The sequence below is a fragment of the Dama dama genome, chromosome 20 (genome assembly GCF_033118175.1).
Source record: "Dama dama isolate Ldn47 chromosome 20, ASM3311817v1, whole genome shotgun sequence".
Lineage (NCBI taxonomy): Eukaryota > Metazoa > Chordata > Mammalia > Artiodactyla > Cervidae > Dama > Dama dama.
Window position 1 is genome coordinate 72,820,957 of NC_083700.1, and position 16,288 is coordinate 72,837,244.

The window sequence follows — 16,288 nt, forward strand, 5'->3', positions numbered from 1 at the left end:
TATTTTTTTACTGATTACTTTTTAAAGCTGGCAGTTGTAAGTTTAAATAGAAAACAAATGTCCAAAATGCAATTTTCAAAGGAAACTAAAGACATGTAACAAGCACCATTGAAGCTGAATATTTAAAACATGATCAGTCCATGTGCAAAATAATTTGCTCTCCATTTTGACAATTAAAACCAATTTATTTATAGAGTAAGGACAAACACAGAAAGAAAATTCTGAATAATAAGTATATGAGAATATAAAACATTCAACTCAGAATACTTAATTAGCAATACCTGTCAGGTACATCAGCTTGTCAATAATGACTGTTAAAAAGTAGAACGTTCTCTTAATAAATAACTTTAGTATAAAATAGCAGTTCTCATAGATAAGGCAATATTCTGAAAGGTGAACATTATACTGATTCAATACAAGCTAAATCTAAATCTGCCAATTTACAGAAAAAGAAAACTTCCCAGATGTTTTGCCTGTAATCAAATTCACTTAGCTCCTGATGACATTTAAAAAATTGTGCTTAAAAATGTGCACAAATTAATGCCATTTTCCTTTGTCACAATTTTTCAATCTGCCTCAATAAATTCATCTTATCAAATGTACCTTTCAACGCTGACAATATCTAACACATATCAGTGTTCATAAGAATAACACAGCCATGTTTTAACATCTTATTAAATTTTAGCGGCAGTGACAAGCCGCTCTGCCTTACTTTGATAAGTCTTACTTTCTGTTATGAGACAGAACATTATCTTTGGCTGATCTAATTCTTAAGCTCAATATATATTTGACTTCTTCATTTTCCGTTTTCATTTAGCAAAGCTAGAAGAGTGAAGCCTTCCATACTTTAATAAAATGAATACAATAAATTGTAGCTAGGAAAATTCTATTATAAAGATAACTATGTAGTCTCCAGCCCTTGTACAGGATATACGTTTCACATTGTTTAAATAACCATTTTTTTTTAAAAAAAGCAAATACTTTAGCTTCCATGCCCATGTTGAAAAAGGATTGGTTTTTTTGTTTTAATGTATTCTTTTGGAAGCGTTACAATGTATATACAATGCTAATTCCCACAAAGATAACTATACATAACTACACCTTCTCATAAAGTTCAAGTTAATAAACTTTCAGTTTACATCAATTTGAGACAAAACCCATGATTTTCCTGACTGCTTGAGGTAATAATTTTCACCTTTACTTGTTCAATCTGCACTTGCTACACAGGTATAATACATGGTGTACTATAGACATATACTTATTAAATTTTTATACATGTCAATTTATATCTATTGAAGTTTACCACGTGTGCAGTCACATGGATTTTTCAGAATTACTCTGCCATTAGTTAGAATATGCTTCTCATACAAAATGCAACAGTTTCAATATAATACTAAAATTAGATGTCAATAATGAAATATTTAACGTCAAGTAAAAGCACAATAAATCAAAAAACTATACCTTGCCTGTAATTAAAAAAAATGCTGAGCTATGAAAGAGTTTTAAGGGGGAGAGGTGGCTACTGTAAATTTTTACATTCAAGCAATTAATCCTCCAAAGGTGGGCTTCTACACCCTAAAAAAGAGAAAATAAGAGTTTTCTCTAATAATTATCTCTTAAAACATAATTGAAGTCTTCCTAAAAATGGTTGCAGGACAAAAGCCAGTTGAAAATGATGAAATAAAAGCCAGTATGTAAATCATAGTGATTAACAAGAAAGGTTAAGAGAGCTAGGTTCAAATGCTTGGTCACACCAGTTATAGAAACTTGTGACCTTAGGCAAGTTTCTTAATCCCTTCCACCCTCAACTTATTGGGTGTTATTAGTGATCTTGCAAAAACTACTATATTCCTTGCTTCAAAACCACCTTTCCTTGCTTAGGAGTGTAATTACTGGTAATGCTGCTCACTTTGGATGCAAAGCACTCCAGAGAATTAAGAGAAATAATCGAGAGGGTGGGGGAATAGAAGCCAAATTTTACGGTTGGCAAGAACCTAGACTCAGCAAAAACTGTGTGTGGTGCAGAATTCGTTAGCGGGCCGTCATATTACCTTTTACATATCCTAAAGATCTCCAGCCTAGTTGAGGGGGCTTAGAAGAGTATTTCCTGATGTATGGTTTTAAGACAATTACTTTAGGCAAAAGAAAAATCTACCACCCAAGGCAATACTAAAGATGATGAGTTGTTAATTACATATTGAATGATTCATTACAGCTTTAAATTTCAGATAGAAACTAACTTCCCAAGATAATCGACTTTGAACAAAATTTTCATCTTCCATTCCGAACTGGATGGCGTTCCTTTTCCCACCAAGCGCTCAATATTTAAAACTTTATTTTCACTTAATTATTTAAAAAATCGAATGAGAGAGAAATGATTAACCCTAAATTAATGAAAAAGGAGTTAACTTTAAAAGCTGTCAAGCAAACTTGCCTAAAGTTACACAGCTGGTACGCTACAGAAGCAGCTGGGATTCGAACTCCTATCTCTCGAGCGCCGAAGAGCAAGCTTTTCTCGCTATACTCAAGCTCGCGCTTACATTGGGCTCCTCTCAACTGTCTGGCAGAGACAACATTTATTATGAAGCTCTGTTTTCTTTTTTTTTTTTCCCCTTCCCTTCTTTGTGGCCAACCCTTCCATTTCACACTGTCTCCTGTGCTGGGCTACAAATTCCATGCAACAACAATCAAGACGCACTAATGCTAAGAGTCGGAGTAGAGATCAGAAGAACCGAAATCAGTTTTACTTCCTACGCGGAACGGAGATCTGGCGCCAGCACCACGAGCGGCAACACAGGCAGGGGTCCAGAGAGACTGCAGACCGCGCCCAGGTCTCAAGTTTTAGTCAAGGCCCACGTTCCGGCCAGGCGAGAGGCGCAGAGAAGGTTATCCTTTCCTGACACCCTCGCCGCCGCGGGAGCACAAAATAAAAGACTGCAGTCTCAGTAACAGTACACACAGTAAACTCAACACTGTTCTTCAGCCCGTTAAACGCACTTACTTGAGCGAAGTAATTCCAAGACACAAGGCCGGCACCGGCAACGGGTAGGGCTCCTCTGTCCTCCTGCCCCAGGCGCTGGCGATGACGACATCCGAGTCGCGCCGCCGAAAGCGAAGGCCCGGCGCCCGCCGCGCGCGCTCCCGATAGGGGCGGGGCGGCCCAGTGGCGCCACCGTTAAGCGTCACGGGCGGGACTCTGCTGCGGAGCCCGGGGCTTTGAACATGTCGCGGCTGAAGGGGACAGCGGGGCGGGATACCCGAGCGGGTTTCCGCACTGAGAGCAGAGACTGCAGTGCCTGCGTACCCCAGGGACTCTTAAAGGCGGCGAGGAAGAGCGGCCAGTTAAATCTGTCGGGCCGCAACCTCAGCGAAGGTAAGGTCCAGAGGTACGACCCGTTTGTGCGACTTGGCACAAAGGACTTGCCCCGGGTAGCCTCTCTTTCCTTTGGCCTGGCTGTGGCTCCCTTTGGCTCCGTATCCTAGCCAGGATCCCGGTGCTGGAATTCGGGCTTTTATCACATCTCCACTGCTTCGGTCAGCTCGTTCGGTTTCTACTTTTCGTTCCAGGAAATGTCTGGTGCAGGGAATGTGCTGGGAACATGGCCAAAATTTAAACGGGGCGCTTTCTGGGATTCCCACATTCTGTTGGATAAATAACATAATGTTTGACTAAATTAGCTGTCGCATGATGGGCACATGCTTTGTCTCTTTGGCCGTTTGTTCCTTTTAATTTAATCTCTTAGGTCATTTACCAACGCCAAAATTCTGTATTTGATCTGCTCCTTTGTGCATTTAGAGTAAATGACAGTGTTCTCTGTTCAAGTCCGTTTTCTGCCTGCCTGTGGACAGAATCCTAAATACAAGGAATATTTAGCATATTTCCTAAATTGAAGATCAAGATGGATGCCACACAAAGTGAATTTGGGGCCATCCTGAAAATCTAGTAACGTTCGAATGCACAAATCTGGATACCATGAGTGAATTATAGTCAGATGCTCTTCTGATTTTCTGTTGTGTAAGGGACGGCGTGGAAAGTGGGGAGAGAGAGATTATGGCATTATTCTTGTAATGTTTTCCTTTACTTATATTTAGGTTTTAGGCCATCTGGAATTAAAAGGTTCCATTTCCTTGTAATGATTGCTTTTTTAAAATGGATAGAGTTGACCATGCAAACAAATACCTGCTGAATGAAAGGAAATATGATAAAATCTCTGCTCTACCTAGAAAAAGTTTTAATCAGTGGGAACATAAATATTTTAAAATTACGCTTGTGCTTGTACACATGCTTATTCCAGAGCCTGGAACTTTCTACATGATACCTGACTAGGGTTCACTTCTTGACTTCCTCAAGGAGTCTGCTTATATAGGTCCTTCCTCACTACCCTATGTATAATAAATTCTCTTGCTAACATTGTATTCTCTAACCTGTTTTTAATAGCATTTATTATTATCAGAATCTGTATTCTGTATTTATTTATTGTCTTCTCTGCCCTCTGCTAGAATATTGGTTGCATGTGGTCATTGTGTCCTTAGCACCTCAAACTCGTGCTTGGTACATAGTAGATTCTTATTAAACAATTGTGGAAGGAATAAGTAGATGAATGAATTATTCCCAAAAACTAAGTGTGTGCTGGAATGTACTTATTGATTGGACCCAGATGGTTCAGTCTACTAAAGTTTCAGGGAGCAAAGGAATTTTGATTGTCAAATGTTAAAGCAGCCTTGCATTCCTGATACAACTCCTGCTTGGTCATGATGTTTAGATGTAGTAGTTTTTGTTTTTTGGAGTAACCTCCTGTTTTTAATGCCTCTGATTTTGATATCAGAATAATGCTGACTTCATAAAATGAGTTGGGAGTTTTTATTTCCTTTATTTTCTGAGAGGCTCTGTAGAATTAGTATTATTTCTACTCTAAATGTCTGCTAGATTTCACCAGTGAAGCCATCTGGGCCTGGAATTTTCTTTGTGGGATTGTTGTAAATGGCAAATTCAATTTCTTTCATGGATGTAATGTGCGACAACACGTTTGCTGTAGCACTGAAGCAAGTTAATACCTTCTGGAGCTACAGTTTAATAGTGGTGAACCTGAACTCTTTCTGTTTAACTGGTACAGACTTATTTGCTGTGTCAAAGGAATTGCCGTATTTGCTGCAGCAAGAGTAACAATGTTGTGTTGTGTATCAGATAAAATAGAGAGCAGCCACCGGAATCAGATATACCTTCCAAATATTCACTGAGAAGCAAGATAGTTTAGCTTTTCCAGGGTTTAATCTTGTCTATCTGTATAACTTGGGGCAAATGATACATTCTGTCTGTGTCCCATTTCTCTCATGTATAAAGTGAGAATAGTCATAACACCTGTCTCATGGAGTTGTTATGAGATAGAGGAGTTTGTTCATTTGATTTCCATATCTTCTCTGTTATGGTAGCATAAAGATACAGCCCATTCTTTATTTGTGTTATATATCCAACCACTATGTGCTATGCAGGAAATGTATATAGTAAATACAGTTGAATGAAGATAAAAGTGAGATCTAATATGAAAAATACATATCCCCTATTCTGTTTTGGAATAAAATAAAACTTTCACTTTAATGTTGTTGTAACTCATTGCTATTTGTTTGATTTACTTGAAAGTTTTTAATGTTTCAGAAATTTCAGTAGATAACTTGAATAGCTGTTATCAACTTATGTCCTTAGTATCTGATTCCTTTTTTTCTTTCCTTTTTTTGGTGTGGTATGGTGGATATAGTTCCTCAGTGTGTTTGGAGAATAAATGTGGATATCCCTGAGGAAGCTAATCAGAATCTTTCATTCAATGCCTCTGAGCGATGGTGGGAGCAGACGGATTTGACCAAACTAATCATATCAAATAATAAACTTCAGTCACTTACTGATGACCTCCGACTCCTTCCTGCACTGACTGTTCTTGATGTAAGTTGATTTATGAGTCTTTTGTTTGAAAAGACTCTGAAACTAAGTTTAGACTTTGAGAAGCAGAAAACCCAATTGGTAGAGTGCAAGAAGAATAACAAAATTACTGTGTTAGACAAAGCATCATGGTTAAGAATGCAGAATCAGAACCTCAGGCTTCCAGTTCCGACTCTGCTGCTTGCTAGCTGTGTGATCTCGGGACAGCTGCCTCTCTGTGCTTCAGTTTCCATATCTAAATCGAGACTGTTAGTACTGCCTATCTTTGAATTAAATCTGTTAACGCATACAAACAGAATTAGAATTAATGTTTAACTAGTGGCTTCTGCTGCTTGTCCTTTTTTTATTGCTATTTTTTTATGATCATTATTATTCTAGACATTAAAGCAAGTACTTAAGGTTATTGTTATTATTTTGTTACTTATCTCCAATACTGACTTAAATTATTGGGCTTAAGTTTTCGTGGATTTAGTCAGGGACTTTGTTTTTAGTCCCTAGTTGCTATGTCATGTGGTAAAGTGAAACATGAGTAGTTTATTTCACAATCCACAGACTTCTGTATCACAATCCACTGTTTTACTTAGGATCACCAAAAATCTTCCAGTTTTTGCCTGAAAAAGTTGGATGTAGTCAGATTTCTAGAGAAGTTTTTATTTTCTTCATTTGTAAAATGAATCAGTTGGTGTAGGTGTTCTCTTGAAGGTTCCTTGTACCTTGAAAACAATATGATTCTGTAAAAAACATGAGAGAAGAAAGTGTCCTCCTCATTTATTTTTTGTAAATGTTGGCATAATCATACCAACAGAGGGCTATACATTCTAACCCTCTCGTCTCTCATTTGAGGTTGAAATTTCACTCAGTGAGGTGAAGTTTCCTTTTTTTAACTGTAGTATTTAAAATTAATGTCTTACTACTTCATGATCTCTGAACAGCAATGTGGTCAATTTCAAACTCCTTTTTCTCTTCTATACTCAGAACAAATTACCAATAGTTCAGCAGTACTATTGAATTAGAATAATTAGAATATTGTCAGCGAATATTTTGCAGTAACAAAGTTTATGGTTATTTATAAGAGTAAGATATTGACTGTGTCTTTTAATAACTTTCAGATACATGATAATCAGCTAACATCCCTTCCTTCTGCTATAAGAGAGTTAGAAAATCTTCAGAAACTTAATGTCAGGTAAAATTTAAACTTATTTCAGTATTGCTTGTATAAAGGTATAAATCTAATATTCTTTAAAAAATTTTTTCTAACATTTTTTCTAACATGTAAAAATATTTTTATATTATCTCAGAAAGTGATTAAACAGAATAAGAATTTTAAGCTTTAATTCTCCGATTATTTTATTTTTTGTTTTAGAATGGCCTACATGTTTTCTGGTTTTACAAATTTAATACCATTTTTTTAAAAAAATACTCTATATTTTTTGTGAAATAATTTTTAGTGGTTATTTTCAAAATCTTTGTTGACATCTCAAGTTTTATGTTACTTTGATAGTCTAAGATATATGTGTGTTAAACAGTAGGAAGAAATTTAAAACAATTTTTTTCATCAGTGAGGAAAATTTCACATTTTTTGATATTAGTAGTTTTTTTTAAACCTTTCTGAGGACTCCTGAGATTCCATGGGTATGCCTCTGGTACGCTTTGATAGGTACATGGGAGGCCAGCCAGCTGAGACTCCAGCTACCTCTGTTTGCCCTTCAGTATGCATTCAGACTTTCAAGAAAAATTACTGTCTTATATGTTATATATACACTGTGGAAAAGGGATTAGGGATGATTTAATTTAGGAGAAAAATTAAAAGGGTTTAAGTGTTAAACATTGTTTGAGAAGCTGTGGCTTATAAAACAGGTATGGTTATTGATCTGTCTAACATAGCATGATCAAGTCTCAGTTTTCTGAAGTTAACTAGTTTGAGGGAGAACAGTTTTCAAATAACAGTCTTTATTTGATGAAAAACTTAAAATTACCATAAATTAACAAAAATATCTGTACCCAAAATTGTTTAGGACAGTTAGTGAAGATGCCTATTGTTCAGTCGTGCAGCAGAACCTCTTCCCGTTGGAAGCCAAAGGCATAGATATGCTCTGCAAAGAGAAGAGTGGGCAGGGTTGAGAGGGTGTAGCAGGTGTGGGTGGCTTTAGCTCTAGCTTCTAGCACTTAGGATGTGAATGTTAGGATGGAGGGAATATAATAAGAGGAAAAGAAGGAAATATATAGCAAAAATTACATTTTTGCCCAACTAGATTACTGTCAGATATGCAAAGATTACAATTAAGTAACGGACAGTGTCAACCAATTTCTAGTAATTTTTGGTGGTTCATATTTTAGAAAACATTTTTTGGCATTTTTGTTCCAGTTATTTTTATTATAATTTAAGGTCATTGTTATATGCGTATATTTCCCATTTCCTGCCTGTTATTTGTGAAGAAACTGTATATGGCTAGACAGTAGGGTAGAATTCCCAAGCAAGTAGTTGGCATGAATCTAAGAACAAGTTAAATCATCTCTTAATTATCAGGGAATGTATTATTCTAAGTGACTTGGGACTTCTACACCAATAAACTGGAATCTCTGCAGGACTGAACTGAAAATAATGATTCAGTACAAATAAGGTTGGAGTTGCATATTACACATTCAACTAGATATGCTAGGCCCTCAAATAGAAATACCTATTTTTGTCTTGAGTGCTAGATTGAAGCCTAATCCCCATGTAAAATGTGACTTCATTGTAGTGTGTGTATGTGTCTTTGTCAAAATCTTAAAACTCTGATAGAGTGTGAAAATTTAGAGTCCAATGTATTCTTTCACCTTGCATGTAAAATGAAGTTGATTAAAAGGAACCAATCAAAATTTCACAAATTATATCTTTGCATCAAAATCTTTATTTCTTTGAAACACTCAATTTGATTACATTACTGTCATTGTAATGGGTATATCCTTTTAGGATGTAAAGTTTGATAAGTACTTAAAATTAGTAACCTTACTTGACTTTTTTTTAATGAGCCCAGGTATTTGATTAGCAGAAACGCCTTGTTAAGTATTTATTTTGTTGTCACCAAATTATTCAGCATTTGTTTTATCAATCAATAGCCATAACAAGCTGAAAATACTCCCTGAAGAAATAACAAATCTAAGAAATCTGAAGGGCCTGTATCTCCAGCATAATGAACTCACTTGCATACCAGAGGGGTTTGAACAACTTTCCAACTTAGAAGATTTAGTAAGTTTTGATTTTGCAATATTTGTATAATTTGGGGCTGAAAGGATTTTTCATTTGGCTGAGAAATTGGATTTATGATAACAATCATGAGTACATGGGCACCTGTTTTAATAATGACTAGATTATCAGAACTATGTATTACAATTAGATTGCTAAATTAATCATTGCAAATTTCTTTTCCTATGTTTTTCTTCTTTTTTCCTATGTTTTTCTTATGATAGAAATTACCTTAGGTTTTAATTTCAGAATAGAGTTTTAGAAGGGGCCTGATGATGATGACTTTGCTATTCAGAGGCTTTTATGAACTTAGCAAAATAGAGGAAAGGTGTTTTTAGCATATACTTATATTTTTGGCTGCATGGGGTCTTTGTTGCTGCATGCAGGCTTTCTCTGTCTGGTTTCAGTGCTTGAGGGCTACTCTAGTTGCAGTGCCTGGGCTTCTCATTGAGGTGGCTTCTCTTGTAGATTCCCATTACCTCCTCTTAATCTCTTATGGTCCTTCTGTTCCCTAAGTATCCAGATACTTCAGGGCCTGCCTTTGCTTCCCTGTTTTCCAAAGTGGCCACATTTCTTGGTGAAATTTTCCTTCCATCTATTTCACATCTTAAATAGAGATAACCATGAAGCAGTACAAATGTTATTTTAGTCATATTATTAAGAATAATATAGACAACAGGCACTTTGCTTTACATATAGCTAAGTAGTTTCATCCTGTTACAGATTTTTAAAAAAGTAACATCCAAAGTCATACAACTAATTAAGGAATTCAGGATTTTAACATCAGACAATTTGATTTCAAAGTGTATGCATCCTTCCCTCCCAAATTTACCACAGGAGGAGTAAGACTCTACTATAAGCTATCCTATCTGAAAGACTAGCTATATTAGATCAGATGTTCCAATATAAATCTCTACTCCATGTAGTTATTTCATGGTACATTCTTGTTCTGTTCACTATTACATGTTTTGAAAAACTCACTAGTGTCATTTTAGCCTTGAAGTTTATTTTCTATTGAAGGACAAATTACTTTTACTTATTTTTTTCTTGATATTTTCCCCCATCGGCTCTAGTGGTTGAAATCAAAATATATACTCTCCTCAACCATTTCTTTAGTATCTCTTTGTTTTTCAATCTGATAAGATTGGAAATAAGTTTTGGAAAGTAAAAGGTAAATGAAATGAATGGGAAGGAAGGGAGCCATCAGATTTTCTTATAAAATTTAGTGGTAAAAGATAGTAATTGATTAAAAAAAGAATCTAGTAGAAGGCTTAATGGAAACCTTATAAACTTTTGTTCTGGGTTTCCAGATATTCATTTTCTTAATAAAAGAATGTTTCAGTTGAGAATTGTGTTCTTAAGGACTAATTAACAAATAAATCATAAATGTGAACAACAATAAATTAAAGCATTGAAAGTGTAAGATAGGTAATAATTTAAGCTAACAATATTTCTTTTTTTTTTTTAATTTAGAAACTTATTCTGTTTAATCCACAAGCTTTATATAGCTATAGTTTAAAACAAAAACAGTGAAAATAAGACACTGTTTCAAATTCTGGGCCCTTCCAATTTTCCAAGTACAAGAGCTCTGACAGTTGTGTATACCAGCTGAAACAAGACAAAATTATGAATGGAGTCATGACATTTCATGAAACAAAATTTTATATAACTGAAGGATCCTTCCTGGGAGTAGTTAATTACCTTTACAAAAAAAAAAAAAGGAAAGAATGGAATTCCAGTGTTCTAAATCAACTTGTGTCACATCAATATAAACCCACAGTGTCCTGGCAAACAACATGCTTTCATTTTCTGTCTCATCCTAGAACCCGAATCCTAATTCATTTCAGCAGAGACTCCACATGCAACAGGAAAGATTGTGGCATTAAAATATTCATTTATTCTTCTGTGGTAGCTCAACTGTGGTCTTATTTCTGGGCAAGAATTTAAGCTAGTAATATTTCTTAAAGTTGCATAAAACTGCTTAGCACAGTGCTAAATAAATATTTATTGAAGAGATGATGTCACATAAATAATGATTAATTCATATGCACTGTACTTATTTTGTATTCAATTTAATCATTAACTGCAATAATTTAATATTTAACTATTAATAATTCTGTTACTTTAGGTTCTTTAAAATTTCTTAAGAATTTGTGAATTACTCTTCTTTATCAGAAACTATTTTTAGCTTTTGATGTTGGAATAATTTTAGATTTATAGAGAAGATGGAAAGATAGTACAGAGAGTGTCTGTATACCCTTCACCCATCTTAGTGGATGAACATTTTACATAACCGTGGGATATTTCTAAAAACTAAGAAATTGACTTTGGTACAATACTGCTAACTAAACTATAGATCTTATAATATTTTCCCAGTGTTTTCACTAATGTCCTTTTCTTTTTGTTCCAGGATGCAATCCAGAAAACTACATTGCATTTAGTGTCAGTAAATTCTGATATCACAAAATATTTATTAGTAATCTGTTGATTCTTAGACCTTAGAGTATTTGATTTGTAGAGTATTATGTTGTATGTTGTAGATTATGTGTTGTTACTGTAATAATAACAGTATGTTTTAAAAATATGCTGATGTATAATAGCATAGCATTTTTCCTTTTCTTGATTTATTTAGAGTTATAGTTATTTAATGTTAGACTAAATCATAGTCTTCAGAGAACAGTTCCTTTAAGTCATTTTTTTCTTATTCAGTGTTGTCATTGGCACTACCTGATAGTTTAGTGATAGTTGGTGAAATAACTTAAATTTAATTTGAATGTCTTAAGAAGAATACCTGATACATAGCATTGTCTTTTAAAGGGAGTTGCAAAAAAAATTCTCATAAGTATTTAGAGAAAAAGCAAAGACTTACAATGCAAAAGTAAGGTATAGGGATTAATTAGGCAGAGTGAAAGAGTGAAAATTAAACAGTAGACTTTTGTACTTAGTTAAAGCAGACTTACTGTGGTCAGCAGAACAACCAAGAGGGAATATTTTTTCCTCCCAAATTAAAATGGCCTTGTTTTTCAGCCTTACGTTTTTTCTTTCAAGCATTTTTCTTTTTTTGCAAAGATGTTTTTCTTTTTATATTATGGTTTAACTATACATTTTGCCTGATGTATCATAGATAACAAATATTGGATGAATAAATGGATTTTTTAAAAACACGATGAAATATACAGCATGACTTAGTACTAACAGAAACCTTTCTGTAAAATATTTTTGAAATCAGTTCATTTTAATTTCTCTCTGCTACATTATTAGACATGTGGTAGGTCCGCAGAAAATATTGAGGTAATGAATGATGATCTGTGAAATTGTCAGTGAATGAGACTTACAAAGTGTATCTACTCTAAGTAGTTTTTTTAAATGTTGCAATGCCCGTAAAATTCTGAACACCCCCCTTAGGGATCCTTCATTTATTTTTTTATTTACTTGTTCATTCATTCATTTTGTCTTTCTCTTTTTAAAGGATCTTTCAAATAATCGTCTTACAACTGTTCCTGCTAGTTTTTCTTTTCTATCCAGCCTGGTGCGTCTCAGTCTTTCCAGTAATCAACTGAAGAGTCTGCCAACACAGCTAAGTGGAATGAAAAGTAAATCTTCTCTGTTTTAAAAATTGAATAAATTTGAAGTTTGTGTAACTTATATTTAGAAAAATAAATTTTTATGTAGTTTCAGAGAAGTAGAACTATAGATTTTATCGTGGTAAATGCAAACAATAACAACTAGTCAGATTTTCTCCAGGGCATTATTATCTAGCAACTTCATTAAAATTTACCATCAAAACAGTTCAGTTCAGTTGCTCAGTCATGTCCGACTCTTTGTGACCCCACGGACTGCAGCATGCCAGACTTCCCTGTTCGTCACCGACTCCTGAAGCTTGCTCAAACTCACGTCCATTGAGTTGGCTATGCCATCCAACCATCCCATCCCATCCTACACTATCCATACTACCAAACTAGTAGTTTGACACATCAAAAAGATGAAAAGAAAATAAGATTATAAACTGTGGGGAAATTATATACCTGAGAAGTTGATTAAGGTTTTGAGCATGCTGTCTCTTCTTTAACGTATTCCACATTTAATGAGAGGTCATGCCTCTCTCCTAGGTGATTCCACCTATGATAGGTTATGTTAAATCTGTATCCTCCTTGAGGTCTGTAAGTAATAATGTCAAGAGATAGTCTAGTTTTGCCTAAATTGTCAATCCTTTTTAAAAGCAAGTTAAATTTAGTGTTTCTATTTTATTAAAGTTTACCATCGAAGTTTACCATTTGAAAGTTTACCATTTGAAGTATTGTAGAACTAATATGAAGGATGAAGAAAATAGAAGGTACATTTCAGTAATTTTAAATAAGTATACTTGTTCATGTTAGAATTCTTGAGTCCAAATTCAATCAACTCTTTTTTCACCTAAAGGCAAACTATTATTATTTCTTAGTTGATGATCACTATGTGTCAACTTTAGACTGTTTACCTTATCTACTTCTTTTGCTAATCATATGTGGGCTCTTTCATTTTTTTTAAACCTCCCTTTTTTGGAGGAAATCATAGATGTGATTTCGAACACTTGGTTACAGATTATTTAGAAGTGAGTTTGTAAAATTGTGCTGTTTGACATTTTAAAAAATACTGTATAATTGACTAACAATGTTATTAGTTTCAGGTGTGCAAAAATAAAACAGTGATATTTTTATACATTACAAATGATCACTGCTGTTTTACTCTAGATTAACGGTTATTTGGGCTTCTGATTTGGTGCTAGTGGTAAAGAATCCGCTTGCCAGTGCAGAAGTTGCAAGAGATGTGGGTTTAATCTCTGGGTCAGGAAGATCCCCTAGAAACGCACACTACTCTAGTAATTCTTGCTGGAAAATTCCATGGACAGAGGAGCCTGGCGGGCTACAGTCAGTGGGGCTACAAAGAGTCAGACACAACTGAGCGACTGAGAACAGCACAATAGTTATTTGTTATTTATTATAAGAATGCATAAATTAAATGCCATAAGTTGGATTGACATTTTAGGGGAGCCTTTACTTGTGATACCAATAGTTAACTCTGCTTGTTTTTGCCATTTTTCAATAAAAGTATTAGAAAATAGAGCTGAACATAAAATATGATACCTGGAATGAGTATGCAAGAAGCATGTGTTTTTTGTTTTTATTTTATTTTTTAATTGAGTAGAAATATTGAGAGATAAGAATAGATATTGAAATCAATAGAAAAATGCTTTAAACTTACAGCAGGTTTTCTAATATATTATATAATTAGTCTCAGGTATTTTCTGTGTTTTAGCCATTACAAAGATACTTTTAAGCTATTACCAGTAGGACACTTAGTTGTTTTTTTCACTATTCACAACCGAGATTGTACAGTTTCTAACATTTTTATGGTTTGTAACATTTGTAACATTTGTATGGTTCTTTGTAATTCAAAATGCTTTAAAATATATGGGAGAAGGCGAGGGTGGGATGTTTCGAGAGAACAGCATTGAAACATGTATATTATCTAGGGTGAAACAGATCATCAGCCCAGGTTGGATGCATGAGACAAGTGCTCGGGCCTGGTGCACTGGGAAGACCCAGAGGGATTGGGTAGAGAGGGAGGTGGGAGGGGGGATCGGGATGGGGAATACATGTAAGTCCATGGCTGATTCATGTCAATGTGTGACAAGAACCACTACGATATTGTAAAGTAATTAGCCTCCAACTAATAAAAATAAATGAAAAAAAATAAAAATAAATAAAATATATTATTTTGCCATCACAATAGTTCTATAAATTAATGAGAATGCATATTATTTACATTTTAAAGATTTAGGAACCTAGGTTTAGAAATTATACAGCAAATTGTAAAGCCAGGTTTTTCATCTTCTTACTTCATCCCTCTTGCTTTTTCTGCTGCATGCTGTTTGTATTCTCAACCAGTGCTCTTAAATGCAAAGACTTGTGAAAACTAGTTTCTAGATGTAAAACAAACTTCTTTATAGAATTTACTGGATTTAGGGAGATAAGAATAGATATTGAAATCGGATTATGACATTTTCCTCAGTGCTCTAGCCAAATAATACGTAAATTATCATATTATAAATTAAAGTACTATTAAATTTGTTTTGAAAAGCCGTTCGTTTCTGTAAACACTGAAAGTAGTCTAAATATATCAATTCAGTCTTGAATTACGTTAAAATTGACAAGCTCAAAGTACATGAAAAATAGTTGTAAAATATATATTGCCTATTCAAACTATAGGGTTGAGAATAGTGGAAAATATAAGTGGAAGAGGGCTTCCCTGGTGCCTCAGTGGTAGAGCATCCACCTAATAGTGTAGAAGGTGTGGGTTCGATCCCTGGGTTGGGAAGATCCCCCTGGAGAAGGAAATGGCTACCATGCCAGTATTCTTGAGTGGGAAATCCCATGGACAGAGGAGCCTGGTGGGCTACAGTCAGTCCATGGGGTCATAGAAGAGTCAGACACAACTTAGTGACTAAATCAACAACAGTAAGTGGAGAATCTGCAGTATGGATTAGGGAGAAATTGCTTATTAAAGTCTTACGAAAAAGAAGAGCTTTACTTTTCTTCTGTTTTTGTTTTCCATTCTGTCTTTTATGAGATATTCAGGAGGTAAGAGAGAGATCCTGCAAGTGAAAACATTCTTCTTATCAAGAGTGTGAGCTAAGGTGTTAGAAAAAGCATGTGACTTAAAAAAAAATTAGAAAATAGGAAGGAAAGAAGACAGGGAGAGAGGCACTGAGTGGCTGAAAGAGTAGGAGAGAATACATAGAAATCCATGGGTTTTTTGACACAACAAATAGGGATGTGTAAGCTACTACTGGCCAGAGTTACTTGACATTCATTCATATGAGTAGTATGCATGTATATTTATGTCTTTAATAATTTAAGCTTTTCTTTAAAGATGTATGATTAGAGGTAAATAATCTCATAGTTTATGTATTTTAGAGTACTTTAAGGGAATACTAGAGTATTTTGTTTTTTAAGTCTTTGCAAAGATGACCTGGACTGTTATTAAACATTGACTTTAGTATCATTGTTTTTCTTTAATTGTAACTAAATGTAAAAATGTTTTAGTTTTCGTTTATGTAATTCAGTGGTATTCCAGGATTCTTGATTATT

The 16,288-nt window shown here is 34.5% G+C and overlaps 2 protein-coding genes across 5 annotated transcripts in view; one reads left to right on the forward strand and one right to left on the reverse strand.

Annotated features, from left to right (window-relative positions):
• Window positions 1–3,094, reverse strand: part of SRSF11 (serine and arginine rich splicing factor 11) — a 51,334-nt gene extending 48,240 nt beyond the window's left edge. The window contains exon 1 of one of the 2 annotated variants that reach the window (XM_061121630.1): window positions 3,002–3,094. The gene's annotated coding sequence lies outside the window, so the exon portion shown is untranslated. The remainder of the gene's footprint in view (window positions 1–3,001) is intronic. The other variant, XM_061121633.1, reaches the window with a different exon arrangement.
• An 80-nt stretch (window positions 3,095–3,174) lies between these two features.
• Window positions 3,175–16,288, forward strand: part of LRRC40 (leucine rich repeat containing 40) — a 50,006-nt gene continuing 36,892 nt past the window's right edge. For all 3 annotated transcript variants that reach the window (XR_009689189.1, XR_009689188.1, XM_061121638.1), the window contains exons 1-5: window positions 3,175–3,373; window positions 5,754–5,935; window positions 7,042–7,115; window positions 9,032–9,161; window positions 12,628–12,751. Coding sequence is in view for 1 of the 3 variants with exons in the window: in XM_061121638.1 (XP_060977621.1) it covers window positions 3,223–3,373; window positions 5,754–5,935; window positions 7,042–7,115; window positions 9,032–9,161; window positions 12,628–12,751 (661 nt within the window). In the remaining 2 variants the exon portion in view is untranslated. The remainder of the gene's footprint in view (window positions 3,374–5,753; window positions 5,936–7,041; window positions 7,116–9,031; window positions 9,162–12,627; window positions 12,752–16,288) is intronic.